Genomic DNA, 23,069 nt, shown 5'->3' on the forward strand with positions numbered 1-23,069 from the left:
GCTTGGTAGCACTATTCCTACGTAGCGCTGCATCTCAGCTCAGCATTCTACCAGGGCGAAGTGAAAATTTCTCGCCCTGGCATTCGAGATTGTCAGTTATGGGTGGAAAGTTGTTCCCTTTGCCTCTTTGTAAATGGAGTTCAATGTCCCGAAGATGACGATGTCACTAAGGACGCAACACGAGACAGGAATAGGCGCAGGAAACTGATCGTATTTTTTCAAAGGAACAATCTCAGCATTTATCTTAAGAAATTTAGAGAAATCGCAAAGAACAAATCTGCATGGAAGGGCAGGTATTTGAACCGACGTCCTCTGGAATACGAGTCCACTGTTTAGCGCTGCACCACCTCGCTCTCGAAGTCCACTCCTGGAAGGTCTGCCAAATTTCTGTAATGCGACTACCATAACTCTCCTACTGGATTCCGAATATTTTCCACCAACAAATATAATTTGGATCGAAGATGCGTGAAGAGTCAACTCTTATGAATAGAGTGAATGTTCCAATGATTTGCATTTCATACCCCTCACTTAAGGATGTTTTTCCTCTATAGGTCGCAATATATTTTACTTAAAACGGTCAACACAAAAACTCTTGCGTGTAAGTAATTTCTAAAAGCTCCTCCGTATAACTGCTGGAAACAATCACCGATCTCTCTACGGACTGTGGCTATCCCCTTTACTCATCGCAGTGGCTGATGGGCAGTAGCGTATTTATTGGCAAATTATAGACCTGTTACCTGATGTTTTAAAACAGGCCGTACATCTTACAATTTTCGTGTTTCACCTTTTTACAGTTTTCTTTTCTTTTATCTATAACATTTACAAAGAACGACACTTTTCAAAATAACAATAATTTAAGGTTGAAATATAAATATATTTTTTTAAGAAGAATATGAAAAGATGCCCGTCGGGATTAGCCGAGCGGTCTGGGGCGCTGCAGTCATGGACTGTGCGGCTGGTCCCGGCGGAGGTTCGAGTCCTCCCTCGGGCATGGGTGTGTGTGTGTTTATCCTTAGGATAATTTAGGTTAAGTAGTGTGTAAGCTTAGGGACTGATAACCTTAGCAGTTAAGTCCCATAAGATTTCACACACATTTGAACATTTTTGAACATAAAAAGATGAAAGGATAGAGGAGAGATTTGTTAGTACCTTCACTGAATGTGACTGACGGTGAATACCTCGGAATGGTTTCTTCCAGTCGTTGACCGCCAGTCACACACACACACACACACACACACACACACACACACACACACACACAAACGGTTATTTGTAGAGAAATAGTATTGGTTAACCTATTTATTACCAATCCTATGTGTTAACTTCAGGTGCCCGTCCGTGCACAGCATTTGGTGATTTCTTGACTAGATCGCCAGCACCTTATGCTTATTTACTGCCACATCTCGGTTTCTTCTTCATGTTCCTCCTCATTGTCACTGTTTTCGCTGTCACTGTGGGTATCGCTGTCCACCCTCTGGAGATTGTTGTTACTTTGCACATAGGCATGTCTGTTATGTCGTGTCCGCATGTACTCTTCATGTGTTGTTTTTGAAATACTGTTTGTCGGTACATTTACTTGTGCCCATTGTTTTTCGTCTGTTATTGCTGTGTATATATCTATATATCCGATGGGCACTAGCTGAATCGATACAAATCGAATTATTCGAGCGACATCGACAACTGTCTCTCGCTGCCAACGTGGAGTTAAAGACACGCGAAACAAAACCCAGCACATCGAACTTCGAAGACAAAATAGAATGACGTCAGCAATGCCATTTACACTGCGTTGCATGCTGGGTTAAGGTTGGTAGCGATCTGAAACAAGTGACGGTCGGGCCGAAGTCAGAAATTTCGTTAATGCTGATACTCGCATCAGCCACCAAGCTACATGTGTTCCTGGAGTGCGGGATTAATATTTGTTTGTGGATTGTATGCAAGACGTGTGTATCGGATGGTGAGATGGATTTACTACTGTGTTTAACGCAGCATCATGTCTCCTACGAAAAAAGGTAGGACGGAATTAATTTCGTTCTCAATATATCTCTAGAAAAATTTCATTATTTCTGTGTTTACAAATTAAAAATCATTTCCGTTTTTTGCCAATAGCGAAGAAGTATTGTTTCGTTATTTCAAAGTAATACGTTAATTTCAATGTTAAAAAAAAAACAGTTTTTTGTAAATGTTGATGGTTATTATAACTGTCACTGCGCTTACATGGAGCTCCCAAAACCGGGTTTCGTCAATCGTATTCCCAATACCGCTTCTGCCTGGTCATGTAGACACTCTAGTATCGATTCTGAAAATGAGGTGCTAGTGGAAATGCAGTTCTAGTTGCCGCATTTTCTCTTCTAAACGTACAACCGTCTTTGAAACTTGCTTGGATTGTGAGTTTAGGTCTTGTTTCTACAAAATTTCGGTTAATCCCGATTAAGTAAGGAGTGACACGGCAGGAAGGACAGATTGTTGTATGGCGCTTTCGTTTTTCTGCGCCCTTAATTCGCGATCTTTGTGTCCAAGTATTTTCTTTGGCTGTGTATACACATTCACATTCGCCACAAATTGAGTAAAGCAGAATTTGAGAAATGGCCAGTAATTCCCGTTGAACTGGATTGCCTAAAGCTACGCGGGGCGCCCAGAAAGTGATGCACCACATTTTTCTTCAGCAATTATTTACTGAACACAATGAAAAGTACACACAACAAAGAATTATGTTTCTGCTACACATCTAATTTTTCCACGTTCCTCAAGCGAGACACAGGGCGTGAGATGATGATGTTTGGCCGGCCGAAGTGGCCGTGCGGTTAAAGGCGCTGCAGTCTGGAACCGCAGGACCGCTACGGTCGCAGGTTCGAATCCTGCCTCGGGCATGGATGTTTGTGATGTCCTTAGGTTAGTTAGGTTTAACTAGTTCTAAGTTCTAGGGGACTAATGACCTCAGCAGTTGAGTCCCATAGTGCTCAGAGCCATTTTTTTTTATGATGTTTGGTTTGTGGGGCGCTCAACTTCGGCGCAGTCATCAGCGCCCATACAAAGTCCCAATTTTTACACAATCCAATTTAGCCACGTCATGAATGGTGATGAAATGATGAGGACAACACAAACACCCAGTCCTCGGGCAGAGAAAATGCCCCACCCGACCGGGAATCGAACCCGGGACTCCGTGATCCGGAGGCAGCAATGCTAGCCACTAGACCACGAGCGTGTATGCCCTATCGATATTAGTATCACTCCTTGTTCTGGTCACAAAGCCATTTCCTCACCGTGCGAATTACCTCTTTGTTATTCTCAGAATGTTTTCCACGAATGACCTCCTTTAATGACCCAAACAAGAGGAAATACGAGAGAGCTAGATCAGGGTTGTAGGATGATGTGTTCCGAAATCCTCAAACGTGTGAGGCAGGCCTGGGTCGTTATGGCGCCGAAGTCGCTGGAAGCTCTTCTTGAGTTTGGTTAATGTGTTCACATATGCTTCGGAATTAAAGATGCTGCCTCTTAGTATCACGAATGAGCACACGAGCAAGCTGCATCCTATCAGGTGTGACAGCCGTGGATGGCCTCCACAATGCGGAAATCTTGGAGCTCTGGGTTGGGGGTTGGGTTGTTTGGGGAAGGAGACCAAGATAGCGAGGTCATCGGTCTCATCGGATTAGGAAAGGACGGGGAAGGAAGCCGGCCGTGCCCTTTCAATGGAACCATCCCGGCATTTGCCTGGAGCGATTTAGGGAAATCACGGAAAACCTAAATCAGGATGGCCGGACGCAGGATTGAACCGTCGTCCTCCCGAATGCGAGTCCAGTGTCTAACCACTGCGCCATCTCGCTCGGTCTTGGAGGTCTGTCGAACCGCCTTCTCGTAATGGCCTCACCCTCTTTTCCTAGCGGCTAACCGCATTTCTGTCAACTGAAGATGCTCCATAAAGTGCACACGTAGTGAATGTTCCCAACAGTTTCTTTTTCCGCAATGAGTAATTCAATGACGACAAGCTGCTTGTAACGTACATCACTTACAGACGCCATTTTGAAAGACTGCTGCAGCTACGCTATCTGTCGGAGAAAATGGAAAATTTGCGCGCGTTCCGGAAAGATCAAATAATGTATACCTGAAATTTCGCAGTCGTATCATTGTTGTTGTCTGGTGCACTACTTTCTGTACGATCCTCGTATTTGGATAAATCGCGGAAAATGTGAATCTGGACGGACAGGTGGGCATCTGAGCATGTTCCCTTCCGAATGCTACAACCTCTGCGCCACCCTGCACCCTGCCCCACTTTTGTCTATCCCGGAGACCCCGACACGCCGCGATCCCAGCGGCCTGCGCCAGGGCCCCATGTGGAGTGAGCTCGACCTAGGTCCGGCCACGCCCGCACCCCGCGCCGGCAGCGCTTATCGCGGCCGATACCGGCTATCAAATCCAGACTTCCGTCCGTCCCCTCTATAGCTGCTCGCTGGCTATAAATATCCCGGCACGGCCACCTCATTCATAAGCCAGCTGCGCCAACGCTTCGTCCTGCTGTCGGCCCGTCTCTCCCCACGACGGGACACACTGGGTCCCATTCAGCGTTCTCGATGATGGTGGCGGTCGGGGCTCTGGCCACGTCGTCGCCCTTGCTGCGATTTCGACCACGGGTAGGGCAGACCTGACAGCGTTTTCTGTCCTTCCCTTTCTTTGAATACACATAGTGAAATCGACCCTTTCAGGATAACTATTGGGGATTAAATTTTTCCGAATGTGTGACAGCATTAGAGTGTTGTTGGGCCAAATGGTCACCGTCAGGGCATTTTCAAACATTAGTTATTTGGGGAGAAGTGGATAAGATAATACGACAAGTAGTGATCTCTTAATGTGTCCACCTCTGTAGCTGTGAGGTTAGCGGGTCAGACTACCGGGTGGAGCACTCGGTTTCAATTCCAGGTACTGCCTCGATGGGAGGACTGGGGAGGGTTCTCTCTGCCAGGCAATAAAGAACTTTTACATCACTAGGGGAATGGGTGGGCTGGTTGCGAGCTCGCTGACTCTTTGCAGCCTATGTTCGTTTATATTTTGTTCTGAATTTGACTCTATTTATGTGGGAAGTGCTTGACTAATTTGGGTGGATTCATGTTTCTACTTAGGAACTTAACAGAGGGGATTATATGGAACAATCTGGTATTCCCCTTGCTCTCAGGAGAAACCTCGTGAAAACTGGCTAGAACTGCTGCTATTATCACCGTACTTACTGAGGTAAGGAGTGCGAAAATGCCTCGTTGGTAACCCTTTCTGGGGTCGACAACTGTTCGCCCGCCCACCCTACTCATCTGATCTGTTTACCTGCGATTTCTTCCTGTTCCAGAAACTGAAACTGCAGTCGAAAGGGCGGAATCACAAATTATTTTGAATATTCAGCCGACAGACTTCCAGTAATGGGAAACAATGGGAAAATCGCTGTAAGCGTTGTCTATAAGCGCGAGGAGACTACTTTGAAGATGACGGTGGAAATTAAGATGCTACATGAAGTTTCTGAGTTTTATGGGGATATTATAGAACCTCGTTTCAGCCTGTCTGGTGATTCCTAGTCTCCGTACCTTCTGGTGAATATTCGTGGATGTTACACGTAGTAAATATGACACCATGGATTTTTCGGTGTTGTAGTACACCATCTTCAGGCCTCTCTATGCCTCTGGAAGATCATATATATTTTGCGTAGATGGCTCAAAACATCATCGGCATCCGCTAAGCCTCCTTATCGCCTATATGAGCGTGACAATACACGGGAGTCGATGCCACTGTACACAACCAGGCGATAAGTAGCTTCAGTTTAGCTAACGTCTACAGTACGTCCTCGGTATCAGCGTGATCATCCAGTCACAGAAGGGCCTGAAAAGGTGTACCGCAACACCGACACCAGTCGCGCATGAAAATTACCAGCGGATGGCGCTAACCTTACTACTGTGGGCATGAGCAGAGGGAGGCGTGGCGTACTCACCGCGAGCGCAAAGCGCGATGTAGGTGTGGGCGTGTCGGCGCACGGCGTGCAGGTCGCAGGCGACGAGCGGCAGCCTCTCGAGCAGGTGCGGCAGGAAGTCGTGCGCCGTCACCGCAGACAGCTCCCACTTCAGCTTCGTCAGCACCAGCCACTCGAAGTCCTGCGCACACACAACCACACGCACCTGTACACCGCGCGCTCTCAGCTCCGGCCAAATGGTATATGGTCTAGGCAGAAAACAAAAAGCCTGACCGCTGTCAGCTGAACTTTACAGCAGTCTCTGCAATGCACCAGTCCCAGTTCGTTGATGCGAAGAGTAATCGTGAAGTATTAGTTCGAGAAAATAAAGTTATGCGATCATTGGTTTGTTTGTACGTTCGCGTCTGCAGTCCTGGTGCGCAGTGAAACCCCTGGGTCACTGTACCAAAGCGACATAACGCCTCTATACTCAAAAAAAGTGATTGACAGTCGACCATGGAAAGGGGGCGACCTTGCCGATTCACGTTTGTCTGCTCGCACAATATGGCTACTGCGGTTGGCGTTTCTGTTCTGGGGACACTGCGAAGGTTTCGTCGTCGTTTTTGAGAGAGAAGACGGTACACAGGTGACACAAACAAACGTCATACGAATCCACACCCTTTGCTGGTTCACGAACGGTCGGTGCCTCAGCAGAGGACGATTGATGGCTGCGCAGAGCTCCGAAGAAGAGAATGTAGCAGCAGACTGACGTGCCCGAGGTTACTCGGGTACACATCACGATGGCAGGTCCACGTGCACTGACAAGGTGGTCGCCAATGGAAGTTCGTGCTGCTATCCGATGTGAATGGACATGACTAGATAGTCCGTCGTCCAGTAAAACCTACAGGCCGTGTATGGTGAAGAGATCATGTTTCGTCAAATGGTTGGTTGCTGGTGTTGCATGTTCAGAGAAGGAAGGCAGAGTATGGGGGCTGAAGGTCGAAGTGCGCATCCCTCCAATCCACGAATGAAAAAAACATTGCAGCAGGTTGTGCGACAGTTTCTTGCGTCGCAGGGCACTGGGTTTTACCAGAGTGGTTTCTTCAAACTGATTGGACGCTACGACAAACGCCTCAATGTCCGTGTCAACTACGTAGAAAAATAGCGCAAAGTGTGTCGTTCATAATGTCTTGGTGTATTTCTTTTTGGCAAGAAAGTTTCCGTGGCGAAAAACAATGACGGCACTTACGGAACGACCCTCGTATATACATACACTTGCTGCTCTTTAGCGTGCATTTTTGGGCTGCTTAGGAGGCCATACTAGACCTATCACGTACGTATTTTCTGTGCACATTCACAGTTGGTCTAGGACTTCCGTCGCGTAAAATAAATATGTCACAATATCAATGCAAACAAATCACGACTCTTACGCTATCGGCCGCAAGCTGAATCTCCTGCTTGGTCTTTACTATGGTATCTCTCCTGTAAACAACTATCTGTCAATAACTTTGACATTCTGATCCAAAGCAACATGGCGCAGTCCATCTCTTTCCAGCGGACTGCGACACGTTGTTTTGACTTATGCAGCACTGTCACGCGAGGATTACCACAAGTGCAGAAATGTACCTACAAACTGACAAGAAAATAATTCCAATAACTGCTGCAAAAGTGCACGCATGGAAACCGAAAGATTGCGGTGTCGAATCTCGGTCCGACCACGGTAATTTTCAGTCTGCCTTTTAATCTTCACAATAACATGGGGGGAGGGGGGGTAGTTTATGTCCACCTTTTGAAAACATTGTAATTTAGTCAGTTATTTAATATTTTAAAATTTTGAAAAAATGTGTGTTGTTTTTACTGAACACTTATATCAGAATCTATAAATGCTTTATTTCAGTTAAACTTAACCCAAAAAATTTAAGTCTCAATACTGATGTCACTTTCCATAATAAATCGATATTCAGTATTTTCAGATTCAGGACCTTACTTGCACATCAGTGTCTCTTTAAAAACTGTGCTGTAAGTAGAAGGCAAGAATTACCCAATTTTCATTTTTAAATTTTTATTGTGGTGACCATAAAGCACTCCCAGCTTAGTAGTACAAGTTACTGAAAATGCGTAGATATTGCTAATGGTCTTCTAAATTATATTATCGGGTTCTGAACCCTACTTACACATAAGTACCTCTTTTAAAAAGTATGTTGTAAGTCGACAACAGTTAACGAATTTTAGGGTGAGCGTAAAGTCCCCCCCCCCCCCCCCCCCATCCTTGGTAATGGGCTTTATGGAAAATGAGTCGGTATTGCTATGGTTAATGTAGCATTCACTTCCTCAAGATGTAAGGAGTGGGCAGGAACGATATGTGGTTCGGGTTACACGTACAGTTGCATGCCCTTATCTGCTTAGATAACTGGAGTAGATTTGGGACACCAAAGTGGCAGAAGTTGCGTTCAACTGAAAAATTTACACCCAGCCATCGAGCCGCACGAAATTACTATTACTATTATTATTATCTGTTGTATAGGACCGTTGTATGCTGCGTAATTGGAATAAAGGCATAAATGCTTTTCAGGCTCACTGTCACTGTCTCAATTTTGCTAGGACTAGGCCTATATCGCAAATCGCTAGATGAATGATGTAATGGGCGTTCTATTACCTTTCTTTCACGCCGACCGAAATGACTCGATAATATTGATATCTGGTGGTTTTGGATGTCGAGGACGGTTTATCCTTGTGATCATCAAAAATCACGATTTCCAACGGTATGAATGCCGCATACGTGAAGATGCAATCCCTTGCCAGGAGTAGAGCTTGAGTACGGTCAACGAAAATGACGTCATAGTATCTCACTTTCCCGGCCTGCTGCCGCGACGTACAGATGGCGTTATCGCTCAAAGGACCGGCTTTTCATTATATCGCTTTTTTCAGCGCTAGCTTAGCCTGGGTGTTAAAAACCCTTCGAAACAGTCAGTTTCTGAAGTAACCGATTATCGATTTTTTATTCCTATTATTTCCTTGAATAAACGTAGAAATCGATAAATATTGAAAAATTTTGACTCCTTCAGTTTCAAGACACATAGAATTAAAATACTAAGTTAAATGGAAAAATAAAAAGGAAACTTAGTCCGTCGACCGTTCGCTATCTCCCACTGATACTAATTTTAAAAAAATCTGCAATCTAGGATCGTACCACTATTTGGGTATTAGGAATAATGAGTGCTAAAGGGTGAAAACTGAGGTTACAGTGCTATATTGTTCGTGTTAACATTTCCGTTTTGAAGGGGTACAAGCAGGCATATTACGTAAACACAGGCAACAGATCAACTAATTTCAGTTTTTATTGTAAATTATGAATGACTTGTTGAATTATAAGTTTCCTCCTTAGTCGAAAGTTTGTTGAGACTCCTCTCGTTCTTAATCTTTTAAAGGAAATGGAACAATTTACTTCAGTGATGCTGCACTTTGTAAAATACTTCCAGACTAGGGATGGTGTCATTTTGTAATACAGCTGATGTCCGACGATGACGCCGTTAAACTATCATATGGGGTAAGTCTCGTACACTGCAAGTACGCGCACACCCAACGCCACGCGGCAGTAGGTACATTGTCTCAGCAATGCTGTACCATCTGTTTGTTGCTCGTTTCTGTCAGCATCGTTATTAAAACAGCACTGATCACGTTCCCCAATTTCTATAGTAACACAATATTACAAATCAATGGAAATTATACGAATAAAAATTAACCGTTTTTTTTTAAATAATATTTATTAAAAACCAAAACTTTAGCATTGCTGTCGTGGCTAATTGATATTTCGGTTTTGTTACTCGGTTGTTAGCAAAAAATAAAAAGCACATATTTTAAGAGGCCAAACAAAAACTGAAATATACCGGTTATTCGGAACTAAAATACCGGTATCTGCTTCAACCGGTCAGTTTTTCCCATCCCTACCGCGAAGTTCGAACCGAGAACGGAGGGCAGGCGCACTCTTGCATCTGCCGTGGCTGGCGAAATTCCACGGAGGCGGCGAAGATAACCTTGCGTGGGAGGCAGATAACTCGGCGGTGGGTAGCGGCAAACAGCGGCCAGCGGCGGCGGCAACGACGACGCCCCATTGACGCCGCCAGGACGTTCACCCTACGTGCAATTGTTCCCTGACGTCACGGCCGGCGCCGGCGCCGAGTAACAGCTGACGGGCGGCATCTGCCGCGCGCGAACACGGCCAGTGTGACGCGCTCGCGTTTCGTCAGCCACACCGTCGGGACAGCCTTGCGGGATCCAGATCCTGCATCTGCATAGCATTCAGCTATTGCGATCCGGCACACCGCCGAAAGTCTTCTTACAGACCACGTATATATAGTATATCGTCGTTAATCGGGGCGGTTGTCGTGTGATCCTATACGTACCTAAGATGTTCGATTCTTGGACTAGATGGTAGGGGTATGTTTTGGCTACGGACTGTGTTATTCTTTGATGGAGCATAAGGAGCTCGTATGTGCACGAGCATTAGGAAATGAAATGAATACATGAACAGGATGAATAGCCAAAAATTACCTCCCGAAATCGTAAGATACCAACTTAAAGGGAGATGTCAAGGAAGATCGAATGAAAGATGAGTATGACAACAGGCAGAATGCCTAACGCCTGAAGTGCAGAAGAAGAAGAAGTTGATGGTGATGACGACGATGATGATGACGACGACGATAAGCAGTGCACACGCACACAGCTTTAACTGAGTAAAGTTCTGTTGGTGCATAAATAACTCTGAAATTTTTTCGTCAGTTTTTTGCCTTCGGATTCCCTCAACTGGTAATGTACCAAATGACAAATACGTTTTGTAAGGCAAAGCACAGAAAAATAACATAGCTTTAGCTAATACGAAAAAGATAAAGATAGATCGTGTCATCATCGTGTAGCCTACGCAGTGACTGGACAAGCAAGTGATTTTTTAAAGTCATTTGGGTATAGTCAAGGTGAAAGCGGCGATAGAAAGGAAAAAGGTAGTCTGGCAGAGCGTCGATGCAATAGGAAAACCCGTGTGTGCGCGAGTGGCGACAGCGCATGCGCGGAACTGCTAGGCGTGAGAGCGGCCGCCGGCCGCTAGATGTCTCGCGCGGCCACCCACGCGGACGGCCGCTCGCTTGCCTACCTGCCGCTCAGCTGATTGAATACACCCAAGGACACGAGGTCAATAACTGCCGCGGAATGCCTGCTCCGCATAGCCACCGCTGACGCCCGGGACTTTTTTTTTTTTTTTACGGGTCCTCCGGTAATCACAGCAAAGTGCCCTTGTAAATACGCTGCGCCCGCTCGACTAATATCCGGCAAGTGGGCGCCTCCACATTGCCTCTGTCGTCGCTGTTAATCAGTCCTCACCCCACCCCCAGTGAAAGTAAAATGCTGTGGACGAGTCTTCTCGAATGTATTATGCAGGCAAGCAGCCTGGTCAGGCGCTGAGCTTTGATGTTTTATGACCTTTGCGCAGTGAAAGAGTATCCGACTAACAAATATTTTAGAACAGCCGAAAAAGCAGTATCTAGCTTTTGTTGAGCTGTCAATATTTAGTCCAACCTAATGTCGAGCTAAAAAAAAAAAGAAACATATCTTATCTCTCGCTTACGGCCCTCGCGCGAAAAAGTACAAGGCAAATAGCACAATCTGTTCACGTCCTATCTGGCTTTCGGGATCTAGTGAGTATGTTTTATCGCCTGGAACGTGGCCTGTCTTTGGCGCAGATTATACTGACCTAATGAGATGATGCCTTCTGCAACGTCCCAAAATTATTTTACTGCTAGTGTTCGTCTTCCAGGATTGAATTATCTCCACAGCCACAGTAGCTGCTTAAGACTCAGAATCGCATTTCTGGATGCAGGTTTATTTTCAGTAGTTCATAGTTAACATTCTGACATTTTACACATGCGCTCAGTGGCGTGCGTCTAATGTAATTTTTCCTTTGAGAAACATTTAAGCTCAATTACATAGATTAAGTCAAGACGATAATCCAAGGAAGAGAATCAGACAAAACAGGGCCAGAACTACTAAAACCTTACTCTTATCTGACATCCTTAAACGGTTCTAGGCGCTACAGTCTGGAATCGCGCAACCGCTACGGTCGCAGGTTCGAATCCTGCCTCGGGCTTGGATGTGTGTGATGTCCTTAGGTTAGTTAGGTTTAAGTAGTTCTAAGTTCTAGGGGACTGATGACCTCAGAAGTTAAGTCCCAATGTGCTCAGAGCCACATCCTTAAGATGCCTTGTAAATTTCATTTATAAGATGTGCAACAGAAATTGACAACCTTTCTTTTAATTTTCTACAGACGCCACGCTTCATTGAAACAGTCGACTCGCTTTCGAACCTCGGTCCGGTCAAGCGCAATTTGGTTTTCCGTGGTTATTCTAGGCTCTGAGCACTATGGGACTTAACATCTATGGTCATCAGTCGCCTAGAACTTAGAACTACTTAAACCTAAATAACCTAAGGACATCACACAACACCCAGTCATCACGAGGCAGAGAAAATCCCTGACCCCGTCGGGAATCGAACCCGGGAACCCGGACGTGGGAAGCGAGAACGCTACCGCACGACCACGAGCTGCGGACGGTGGTTATTCTAAATCTATAGCGTACGCAGGGGTGAGTCCTTTGATAAGGAGACGATTTGTTTCTTTCTTCATCCTTGTCCCATTCGAGATGAGAGTGCATATCTATCTTCTTATACATAGGATTTTTCATCCCTAATCTTCCTTATTTCCTTTCTTCCCTTGAACTGCCTCAAACAGGTCACAAAACAAATTCTTTTCAAAAACACGTTAAGCTTCGATTCAGTATAAAAACTCCTGCAAGACTTTTCTCTCACACAACTGACTGCATGTGTTCCATGTGCAAAAACGCTTTTTTATTGCTAACTCCAGATGGGAAAGTAGTGGCGAGTGGTAGATACAAACCAAATGACTGACCCACGATAGAACTTAAGACCTTTTGATGCGTCGTTCGGCATTTTACCATTGACCCGCCAAGCCATCAGAACAGATGAATTTCCCGAAGTGAAGTATATTCCATAGTATTTTATACACAGAATTGATACGACACTCCTTCAAGTGGTCGGTTCGGGAAGAACATTCGAGTCTTCCACCTTACGGTCGTCGCCTTGCGCTCGTATAACTCTGATCCTAGCGACACCTTCCAAACGCAAAAAATCTATCTCCGCCGTTCTGGCAACAGACGGGCCAATCGGGACCGACCGACCATCGTGTCATCCTCAGTCAATGGCGTCACTTGGGTGCTGTTCGGGGGGACAGGACACCGCTCTCCTGTGCATTTCCGGCCTTGCAGACATTGGAATTCGTCGTTTTTCGTCAGCATCTCTGTGCAGATGTCGCGTGACATCTCTCAGATTCCATCGATGAAAACTTACAAAGAGTGACCAGTCCCCTGACCAAACTCGCTGAGCCACGGTGCCGCTGTCACTTAGCCACGCAGGCGGACAAGGGCACCTTCGCAATTAGGACTTTCTACTCGAGCGTGACGCAGTCTGAGCACCAGAACAATTCTGTGCTAACATGCGGATTGCTCCTATTGCGGCTACCCGTGTGACGGAACAGCCGAATCAATCCGCTTCGGAGGGTCCGCAGAAATTTGGCCGAGCGGGCTCCGTCGACGTTGCAGGTACACACGGGGCGGCGGTGGCAGCCGAATACTTTCCCAGGTGGCAGCCGCGGAGGTCGCGGGCGCCGAACCCGGGCCCGGGGCGCCCGGGGAATGCCGTCGGGACAGGTTCGTGGTAGGAGGGAGCGGCAAGGTGAGTGGGGGGTGGAGAGGGGGGGGGGGGGCACGTTTCGGAATGCGACCGGCGTGTCGGACGCTCGGCGCTCTGTAATCTACAGTTTCTCAGGCGGCCGCCGCCTGCTGGGGGCGGGGAGGGGCGCTTAACTTTGTCGGTCCATTCCTGACCGGGCTCTCCCCGCCGCCAGCCGCAGCTGATAGCGGCCACAGGGTGGGTGGCAAGCGGCGCGACCCACCTGCAACACCTCAGCTCCACCCTACCTCGGCTTGCCCGGCGGGCACCCCAACGGTGCGGCCGACTGGATTCCACAATTCCTAGTTCCTAGGCGACGTATGCTTACCCCCCCCCCCCCCCACTCACACATCTGAGTTATTAATCTGTACATCTGACAAGATTAGGGCTTTCGGGACCTATCTTATACCTTATGAAACATCTTTAGTCAATCAACATTACAATCTGTACAGTTATCAGCAATATATACGGTACAGTCACATTAATGCGACCACCGCCTATAATCGACGACAACGTCCAATAACCATCAAAGATGGCCGGTGACAGCACTAGCAATGGAGGGTATATAAAGCGTGTCGGGGGGGGGGGGGGGGGGGGTAGTCGTGATGCGGAAACGGAGCGAGTTCCCTGAAGTTCGAAGAGCATTGACCAAAGATTGAAGTATTTCCGGAACGGCTCAGACTGGAAACTGTTCGTGTGCTGCTGTGGTTAATGTATACCGTGTACGACAGAATGGCGCTATCCAAAACCGAATCCGAGGCAACTGTGGTGTACCACGGTCCATAGATGGAGGTGAACGACGGCTGCGGAGATGTGTAAGGACGAATAGACGTGCAACTGACTACCCAGATGAACCAAGGGTCTACTATCATTGTCTCCTCGACGACCGCTCGGCGAACATTGCTGCGTATGGATCACCGCAGCAGACCCTTGTTCGTGCACCCATGTTGACTGCTGCTCGTCGGCAACGAAAGCTGGAATTTGTACGCCAACTGGACGTCCATTGAATGGCGACAGGTGGCCTTTTCATATGAATCGAGTTTTATGTTCGGTCGGACGAAGAGCGAACACCCTGCAACAATCATCCAAAGGGTCCAGGCCGGAGAAGAAGGCGTTATAACCTGCGGAATATTTTCGTGGTGTATTTTCTCCTAGATACGTCCCCCGAAAGCATCGCTGTACACTATTGATTAAAACACAGGATACCAAACGACGCACTGTGCCTTCTCAAAAATTGTTCAAATGGCTCTGAGCACTATAGGACTTAATTTCTGAGGTCATCAGTGCCCTAGAACTTAGAACTACTTAAACCTAACTAACCTAAGGACATGACACACATCCAGCCCGATGCAGGATTCGAACCTGCGACCGTAGCGGTCGCGCGGTTCCATACTGTGGCGCCTAGAACCGCCCGGCCACATCGGCCGGCACTGTGCCTTCTGTTGCACCGTCAGCGTCGTACTGGTACGCGAGTCAAAATGGCGGCACGCCAGTGAGCAGCTCTTTTGCTCATGTCAAGGTCAACGCGTGGCCCGTTTTCAGTACGGCTTGTCCAGAACCCCAGCATTCTCTTTGGAACACGCGGTGGAGTGCATGACATGAAGAAATGCCGATTGAAATGTCACGCGCATATCAAGAGAGTGCCTGACAACCGACAAACTAAACAGATCGTGGGGTACATAGAAAGCATTAAAAACATGAAGTGGATCATCGAAGTCAGGAACGACCTGGAGGACACTGATGTCACAGTAAGATACACCAAGACAAACATTCAAGCACGAAGTACAAGTGCAAAGTGAGCCAAGAAGTCAAGAAATACGAGACAGGATCAACTTGGTCGAATGAAAGGAAGAAAATGGATCGTTAGGAGCTGAATGAACTGCAGCGCCTGAGAAAATCTCACTTCAAGTAGACGTTCGTGTGTCCTCTAGTGGCCTACACCTGTATAATAATAATAACATATGAACATAATATACACACGTAACAGACGGGTTGCTGGAGAAATAATAAATGCAATACAAACTACAGATGATTGGAAAATGAGATCTACCAAAATATAAAGAAAATGTCAGCAGTGATGGCAAAGCGACTGTTACTCTTCGTTGGACACCTCTAGGAAATGAATGAGAACAGGTAACGAAACAAGTCAACGATAGTATGGAGTACAGAATTAGGAAATAACCAGAAAGAAAAATACTGAATTTAGAAGGCTTTGAAGGCAGAAGAAATAAGAAATCAGTAACGACGTCGACAGAAGAAAGGAAAAGACAACATGGAGAAGATGGAGTACTAGAAAAATATGAAACAACTAAGAAAGAAGACAAGTTGGAGTTTTATGTGATCCTAACTGGTCTGTATGAATATATACATAATTTAAGAAACATGGCCTTATTAACATTGTGTTGAAGGAATTTCTCCATTAGGCTCTCGTCGAATGTGAGTAATGACATCTAAAAGAAATGTATGGCAGCAGTACACATGAAATCGCTGTGGAGAAAAGGATGACTGCTCGGAGGAAGAGCGAGAAATAATATGGGAAGGATAGCAGATGAGATGGAAGGAAACAAATGGAAACGAGTAGAAGAGCACGGACACTTGACAATGTATCAGAGATACTGGTTCCCAGATGGCATGTGCCGACAGGGGAGCTACGCCGATGGCAATAAATAGACCTTTAATCTCCTCTTGAACGCACAGTGGTTTTGGATGAGATCCAAGTTTGTTCCACAATCGTATGGCCCAAACGGAGAAGAAGATGGAGAAGGATTTGGTGTTACGCTATGGTACTGTTAAGACGCTAGACGTATCCGGTTTGGTACTGCAGTTATGGGATGACGACAAGCGTAGAAAGGCACTAAAGATACTGGCGACGAAAAAATCGATGAAGAAAACAGAGCGTATGAAAATCTGGCACCTGTCTGGTCGCGTCTAGCCTGAGTATAGCAAGGAATGACGTGATCAAACAACCGAATGTTACACACGTACACGACAGAAGATCAGAATTCGTCAACCCTGGAGCGTCCAGTCATCCGCGGGCAGCACTCGAGAAGGCGATGCCGGACTGTTGCTTGATAGCGATGTGCCGATTCTTAAGCAACAGGCGTCACCTCTTCACATGCAGTAGCCCAGCGCCTTCACATTTTCGCGTCGGGGAAAGGGCAACAGAGGGCCAGGGATTTACCAGGTACTGCGTGCGGTAAGATCACCGGTTTGGACGGGCGCGAACTCTTCGATTCCTAAAAGGTGGAGGAAGGTTCCACTAATCCTCCTACCCGAACTCCGCAACTTGCCGTTGAGGCTAGGGTGCGTACTATATTTGTGCAAAGAGTCATCTTCGCGTTTGGAAAACGACAAACGCGTGCCGCAGTTTTCTCCTCATTTTAACAGTTTTCTGAATCGGTTCACTTTTACATTTTTATTCCCGTCATTGCTTCTTCGATGTACAGACTGAACAGTAGGGGCGAAAGACTACTTTCCTGTCTTACACCCTTTTTAATCCTAGCTCTTCGTTCTTGGTCTTCCAGTCACCGTGTAGTTAACTGATTATCTATTATTGTTCCTGTTGATATATATATAAGTTTTACGATTTCATTAACTCGCGAACTCAGGCAAATTGCCGCCTATCATAGGGCGACATGAAGTCACTCGCGGAGACGTTGGAGGCTTCTGGCTTAGTCGGCAATTGCAGCTCGAGTGGGCCGGTGGGCGTAACGTAATCGGCTGGAGCACAACTTGTCAGGCACGGTGTGCGCGGCGGACAGGTATATAAGTAACACCGCCGGGAATGGGACGGCTGCGGCGGAGGCGGTGGGGCCCGAGGGAGGGGGCAGCGCGATAAATCACGGCCACAATGGAATGTGTTGGATTAGTATGTTAATTGGCCATTCTGTGCAGGCGGCACCGCCAGTGATTCGGTCCCGTCTGCGATGCAAACACTGCACCGCCGGGGGCCGAGCCGCACGAATTAGAGTAGGCCTTAACTGTGTAAGCGTCATAGCATTGCTCCTATTGTGGACTGAGAAAACGTTATCTGGGTTAGCTAAATTTTGCGTGGTAAACTGTGCTGTCCGGTCAAACTGAACTATCTTGCCATAAAATTTATGCAACAGACAAAAACCAGATGACAGCCGAATTCATCCCACCCGAAGGAAGTACCAGATAGTTATAATTAAAGTACAGCTACCCACGAAGGTCCAATGTAGGCTGTAATTAATGTATGCGGTGATACTGCGTTAAAGCGGATCCGATTTACACTGGAAAAAATAGTTTAAATTTTGGCCACCAGGTGCAAATCTATCAAATTTTATAGAAGTATCTGTTGCCGGTGATAGTCCTGCAATCGTGTAACAATACAATAATGGATTTTTCTGTCGATGTATACGCAATACGTTATATTTATGTTGAGGGTCAATTGCTGCTCCCTAGAGATCTTGATCCATTTCGCTACAATTTTCTTGCGCTGCGATTTCTGGATATACATCATCCACTGAAAGCCTCATGGAACTTCCGATATTGTCTACTATGTCATTTACATATATTGTGCAATGTAACAGACCTGTATCCCTTGGGATACGCCCAAAGTCACTTTTACGTCGAAAGACTTCTCTCCACTGAGAATTTCGTGCTGCGTTCTGTTTATTAGAAACTCTTCCGCCGAGTCACTCAGTTGGTTTGATACACCGTATGCTCGTATGGAGTAGACTTACTCGCCGCTAGTAGTCGATGTTTACATGTACATGATTATGGTTCAAATGGCTCTGAGCACTATGGGACTTAACATCTATGGTCATCAGTCCCCTAGAACTTAGAACTACTTAAACCTAACTAACTTAAGGACATCACACAACACCCAGTCATCACGTGTGCATGATTATGATCTCGCCTCAATGAAGAACGCCTTTGTTTTAAAGATTGTGACATCAGCTCGCGTATCATGTCCGTGACACTTCTCTCCAAATTCGAGTTAATACCAAACGAGCTGCTCTCCTTGGAACTTTTTGCATGTCCTCCATCAATCCTGCCTCGTAGCGCTTCCCTCCTCAATCCAGGTTCCCATTCGTGCCTCAACCCTCTTGCTATTCCACCTAAACGGCCTTGCAGAGGCTCTCCAACTATATTGGAATAGCACGTCAACATCGAACTAAACAGGGGATCCTGCCTGCAACTCAGCCATAGGTGTTTAATCATATGGTACTAAATGGTCTCTATACTAGACCTGCTGCATCTTTTAAGTGTTCTGGCAATGAAAGGCTATCATTCCAATTTAACTTGTTCGTAAGTGCAATTCCTAGGTATTTAGTTGAAATGACAGCCCTTAGAATTGCGTGATTTGTCGTGTAACCGGAATTTAACGAATCCTTTCTGGTATTCATAGCTGAGTGGTCAGCGTGACGGATTGCCGTCCTACGGGCCCGGGTTCGATTCGCGGCTGGGTCGGGGATTTTCTCCGCTCAGGGACTGGGTGTTGTGTTGTCTTCATCATCATTTCATCCCCATCCGGTGCGCAGGTCGCCCAATGTGGCGTCTTATTAAAGACCTGCACCAAGGCGGCCGGACCTGCCCCGGCCAATTACGCCAAACGCTCATTTCATTTCATGCGGGTGACCTCACACTTTTCATTCTTTAGGGTCAGTTGCCACTTTTCACATCATGTAGATATCTTGATGATGATGTTTGGTTTGTGGAGCGCTCAACTGCGCGGTCATCAGCGCCCGTGCAAAGTCTCCATTTTTACACAGTACAATCTAGCCACTGACACGAATGATGAAGACAACACATACACCCAGTCCCCGGGCAGACAAAATCCCCAACCCGGCTGGGAATCGAACTCTGGACCCGTGATCCGGAGGCAGCAACGCTAAATCATTCTGCGAGGCGAAAGTTGCTCTTATAAAAGGCGCTGTACTGGAAGCCGACGAGTTGACGTTGACTGGGCGACGCGGATTAGCCCCGAGCGCAGAGCTCCTTGGGGCGACCGGAAGCCGGAGCGAGGAAGCACCAGCATGAGGGGCAGCGCGTGCTTCCGGTGTGCGGGCGGCTGCGGAAAGCGGCGGTGCGCGTCTGGTGGCCGAGCAGCGACCCGCGGCACCATGCGGGCCATGCGGGTTGGCCGTCCCCACAGCTGCCTGCGCGGCCGGCCCAACTGACCGGAAAGGCGACGAAGCGAAGGCCCGAGGGGAGCAGCGCCCGATTGCCGCCAGCTGTCGTCAACAGCAGTAGCGGAACCCACACACCGCACTGGAGCTCCCGACATATGCGGCCCTTGGCCGGGGATCGTCTTCCCCTTTATTATAACTGCACCCCTAGTCCGCCAGCAAACGCACTGCACGCTTCACACGTAGCTGCCACTCAGTCTCGCTCCCAGTCGAATCCTTACAAGCAAACATCAAACTGTTTTGGTCCTAGGTCAAATCAATCACTGGTTAAAATCCAATATACAGAGTATTACAAAACGTCTTTTCATCAAACGTATGGGGAATTAGGGTTGATAGATCACCTTATGCGAAACAACTTTCGTTAGAAGGAATTTGTACTGGTTATGCCCCTCAGAGGCGGGCACGGTGTTGGCGTCTAAGGATCGGTGCACACCAGCGATTTATTATCGCAAGCTCGCAGCGTCATTTTCTCGCGAGTTTCAAGCAGTGCTTGTCGAACAATGGAGCCGTGCACACTACAGATGTGACCCTGCGAACTCGCCCCGAGAGAATTGTGCTCCCCAGCCGTTAGGTTCGTTCGAGTAAAGCTATTACAAACGAGTGCAACCGTTTTCAAACTGTATCTACTGCGTAAGCGCAGCTTTGTGATAGTTTCGACCGTCAGAACCCTTTGGGTTTACTAAAACGCTTATTTCGCGTGCTTCGTTTGCTGACCGCCCGTAGCGCTAGTTGATACATCTGCTCTCTTTGCGTTGCTCAAATGTTTCGGACATAAATAATGAAACAATGCTCCTGGTACGTATTTTTTTCATGCGTAGCACTAAGCGTTTCAAGAATTTATTCTGATTGTCAAGTGAAAATATTTATGAAAGTATTTTATGCGCTGTTTATATGTGTTTTGTGCCACTCTTTCACTGTATCGTGTCGTCTTTCTGAGGTTAAGGTACTGGACAGTGCCTACTACATTATGCAGAAAAAAAACTCGAACACAAACAGTGGGAATGATGTTTGCATCTGTCTTAAAATTGGCTCTGAGCACTATGAGACTGCTGATGTCATCAGTCCCCTAGAACTTGGAACTACTTACACCTAACTAACCTAAGGACATCACACACATCCAGGCCCGAGGCAGGATTCGAACCTGTGACCGTAGCGGTCGCGCGGTTCCAGACTGTAGCGCCTAGAACCGCTCGGCCGCTCCGGCCGGCGCATGTGTCTCGTTTTCTGCACAACAGAGAAGACGGCTACAGTGCAGGACAGGCTGCACAACACAAAAATACTAACGTAAATATTTGATCATGCGTATGAGAAATTCTCAATGTGCGTCTGCCGAAGCATGAAAAAATATGTAAGTGGTGCAATGTTTCATTACCGTTTATAAGAATGAATAACAGTTGCAGGCTTTCCAAAAACATCGATTCTAATGAATAAAATTCATTCAAACGTTCCTGCTTCCCACTTGTGGTCGCCACTTCTAGGGGAACTAGTGATACAAAATGTTAACTGAAGACGTTCTTAATTATTCCTGACACCACGTTCCATCCTGTTTTCTTTAACATATCTTGAATTATACAAATATGATGAAAAATTGATCAATTTGTCTCATTGATTTTGGTAACACAAATTGCAGATAATTAGTACCAATGCTGATAACCAAGATAATAAATGGCTAAATATTGCAAATGCCGGAAATTTGAAGGAAAATTATCGTTGAGTTAGTTGGTAGGGAGTGGCCTCAATGAGTCTCCTGATTAAGAATCTGATATGCAGCTTAACTTCGCGAATACATGTGTAACAGCATAGCGTGCTTATTTCTGCGCCATGTCCCCTCTGAAGTGAGCCAACTTAATGTGCGTGTGTTATTCATGGCAATAAGTATAGTAAGTGCCTTTCTCCCTTCCCCCCTCCCCCCCCCCCCCCAAAATCCCTATTATCGGCTCTTGTAATCGGATCCTTGTATGGAAGACAAAAAAATTATTCATTTTGAAAGTGACGTTAAAGGACAGCAAGATCCTTTTGCTTTTGATACTCCCGGCTTTGTATATGCAGCACATTTCTACGGAAAAATGCCTCAAGAGAATGAAATTACACTAGGATGTATTCAATTTTCAAAAGTTTGAAATATACAGTTTCCTTCAAAAGTAGCAGGAACCTAGAACTTATTATCTTCAACGAGAATGCTACGAGACTGAACACAAAAAGCTCTACACATGCGCTCGCTGATTTCTTTGGAGCAGGCTTTTTAAAGGCTTTGGAGCCAGTCGGGAGAATTTCCTTTGATCAGCCGAAAAGGCTTGCAACTGTTCATTGGCCGCAAGTCGAACAGCTTTCACCCAGTCACAAACCACGGGAACTGGGAGAACGCCTAAGTCGTGGTTGCAACGGTTGCAACTTTATCTCGAACAAACCTCTTGCTGCATCGCAGCGATCTCGCATATCGCCGCGAAGCAGCGGTCGTTATCGGTGAATGAGGCAGTGCACACGGGTCCGCAACCACAGCAACAGCTAACGTCAGCCTGCCATTGATGCAGCCATTTTGAACGTATATTTGATAATTGAAGGGGTGAAAATAATACCCTGAAATATGGGACACATGTCGCAAAGACAATCGTTATAGGATTAAGAGCCGCGTGGTTTCAAGTGTGTCTAAAGTTTTTTGTGACTATTTAAAATTTGAAAACGACTGTACGTTCACTTGAAAATACGGAAAATTACTTTGACCTTCTCTTAAACCCATGAACAGTGTCACGAACCCCACTTTCAGATCTGTGAACTAACCATTGGTTGAGCCCAAAACCTCCGTTTCTTAATGTAGCCATTAACGAAATAAGCAAGTACTACCTGCTTCCTTCTGCGTACATGTATACCGATTTGATTCGAATCGGCTAATGCCACGTGATTATCACTGCGATACCGCCATGTGTGCACTGAAACGATTTCTGACGTCATGATCTCGTTCCGAGGACGCGCGGAAGTTAACCCGCTCGTGTGCGTTGAGCCCAAGGTGTGTGTATGCAATGTTTGCTGCCAGTCATCTGATGATCCTCTTCCAAAATATCTTCTTTGCTTAGAGGCACTCATTCGTAAGGTTAGCTTTTTGTTGTTGTTAAAAATCCCTCTTATCAAATTTCTACAGAACTCCAGATGTGTCTTTCTTATGTCGCTGTGTGTAGAGCATTAAGGAACATATTTTGTGCTAGCGT

At 46.5% G+C, this 23,069-nt stretch overlaps 1 protein-coding gene across 1 annotated transcript in view; it reads right to left on the bottom strand.

Moving 5' to 3' along the window:
• LOC126475097 (G1/S-specific cyclin-D2-like) overlaps window positions 1-23,069 on the bottom strand; it is a 58,824-nt gene that overhangs the window by 9,199 nt on the left and 26,556 nt on the right. The window contains exon 3 of the mRNA XM_050102675.1: window positions 5,963-6,122. Coding sequence (XP_049958632.1) covers window positions 5,963-6,122 — 160 coding nt within the window. The remainder of the gene's footprint in view (window positions 1-5,962; window positions 6,123-23,069) is intronic.

The sequence above is a fragment of the Schistocerca serialis genome, chromosome 4 (genome assembly GCF_023864345.2).
Source record: "Schistocerca serialis cubense isolate TAMUIC-IGC-003099 chromosome 4, iqSchSeri2.2, whole genome shotgun sequence".
NCBI lineage: Eukaryota > Metazoa > Arthropoda > Insecta > Orthoptera > Acrididae > Schistocerca > Schistocerca serialis.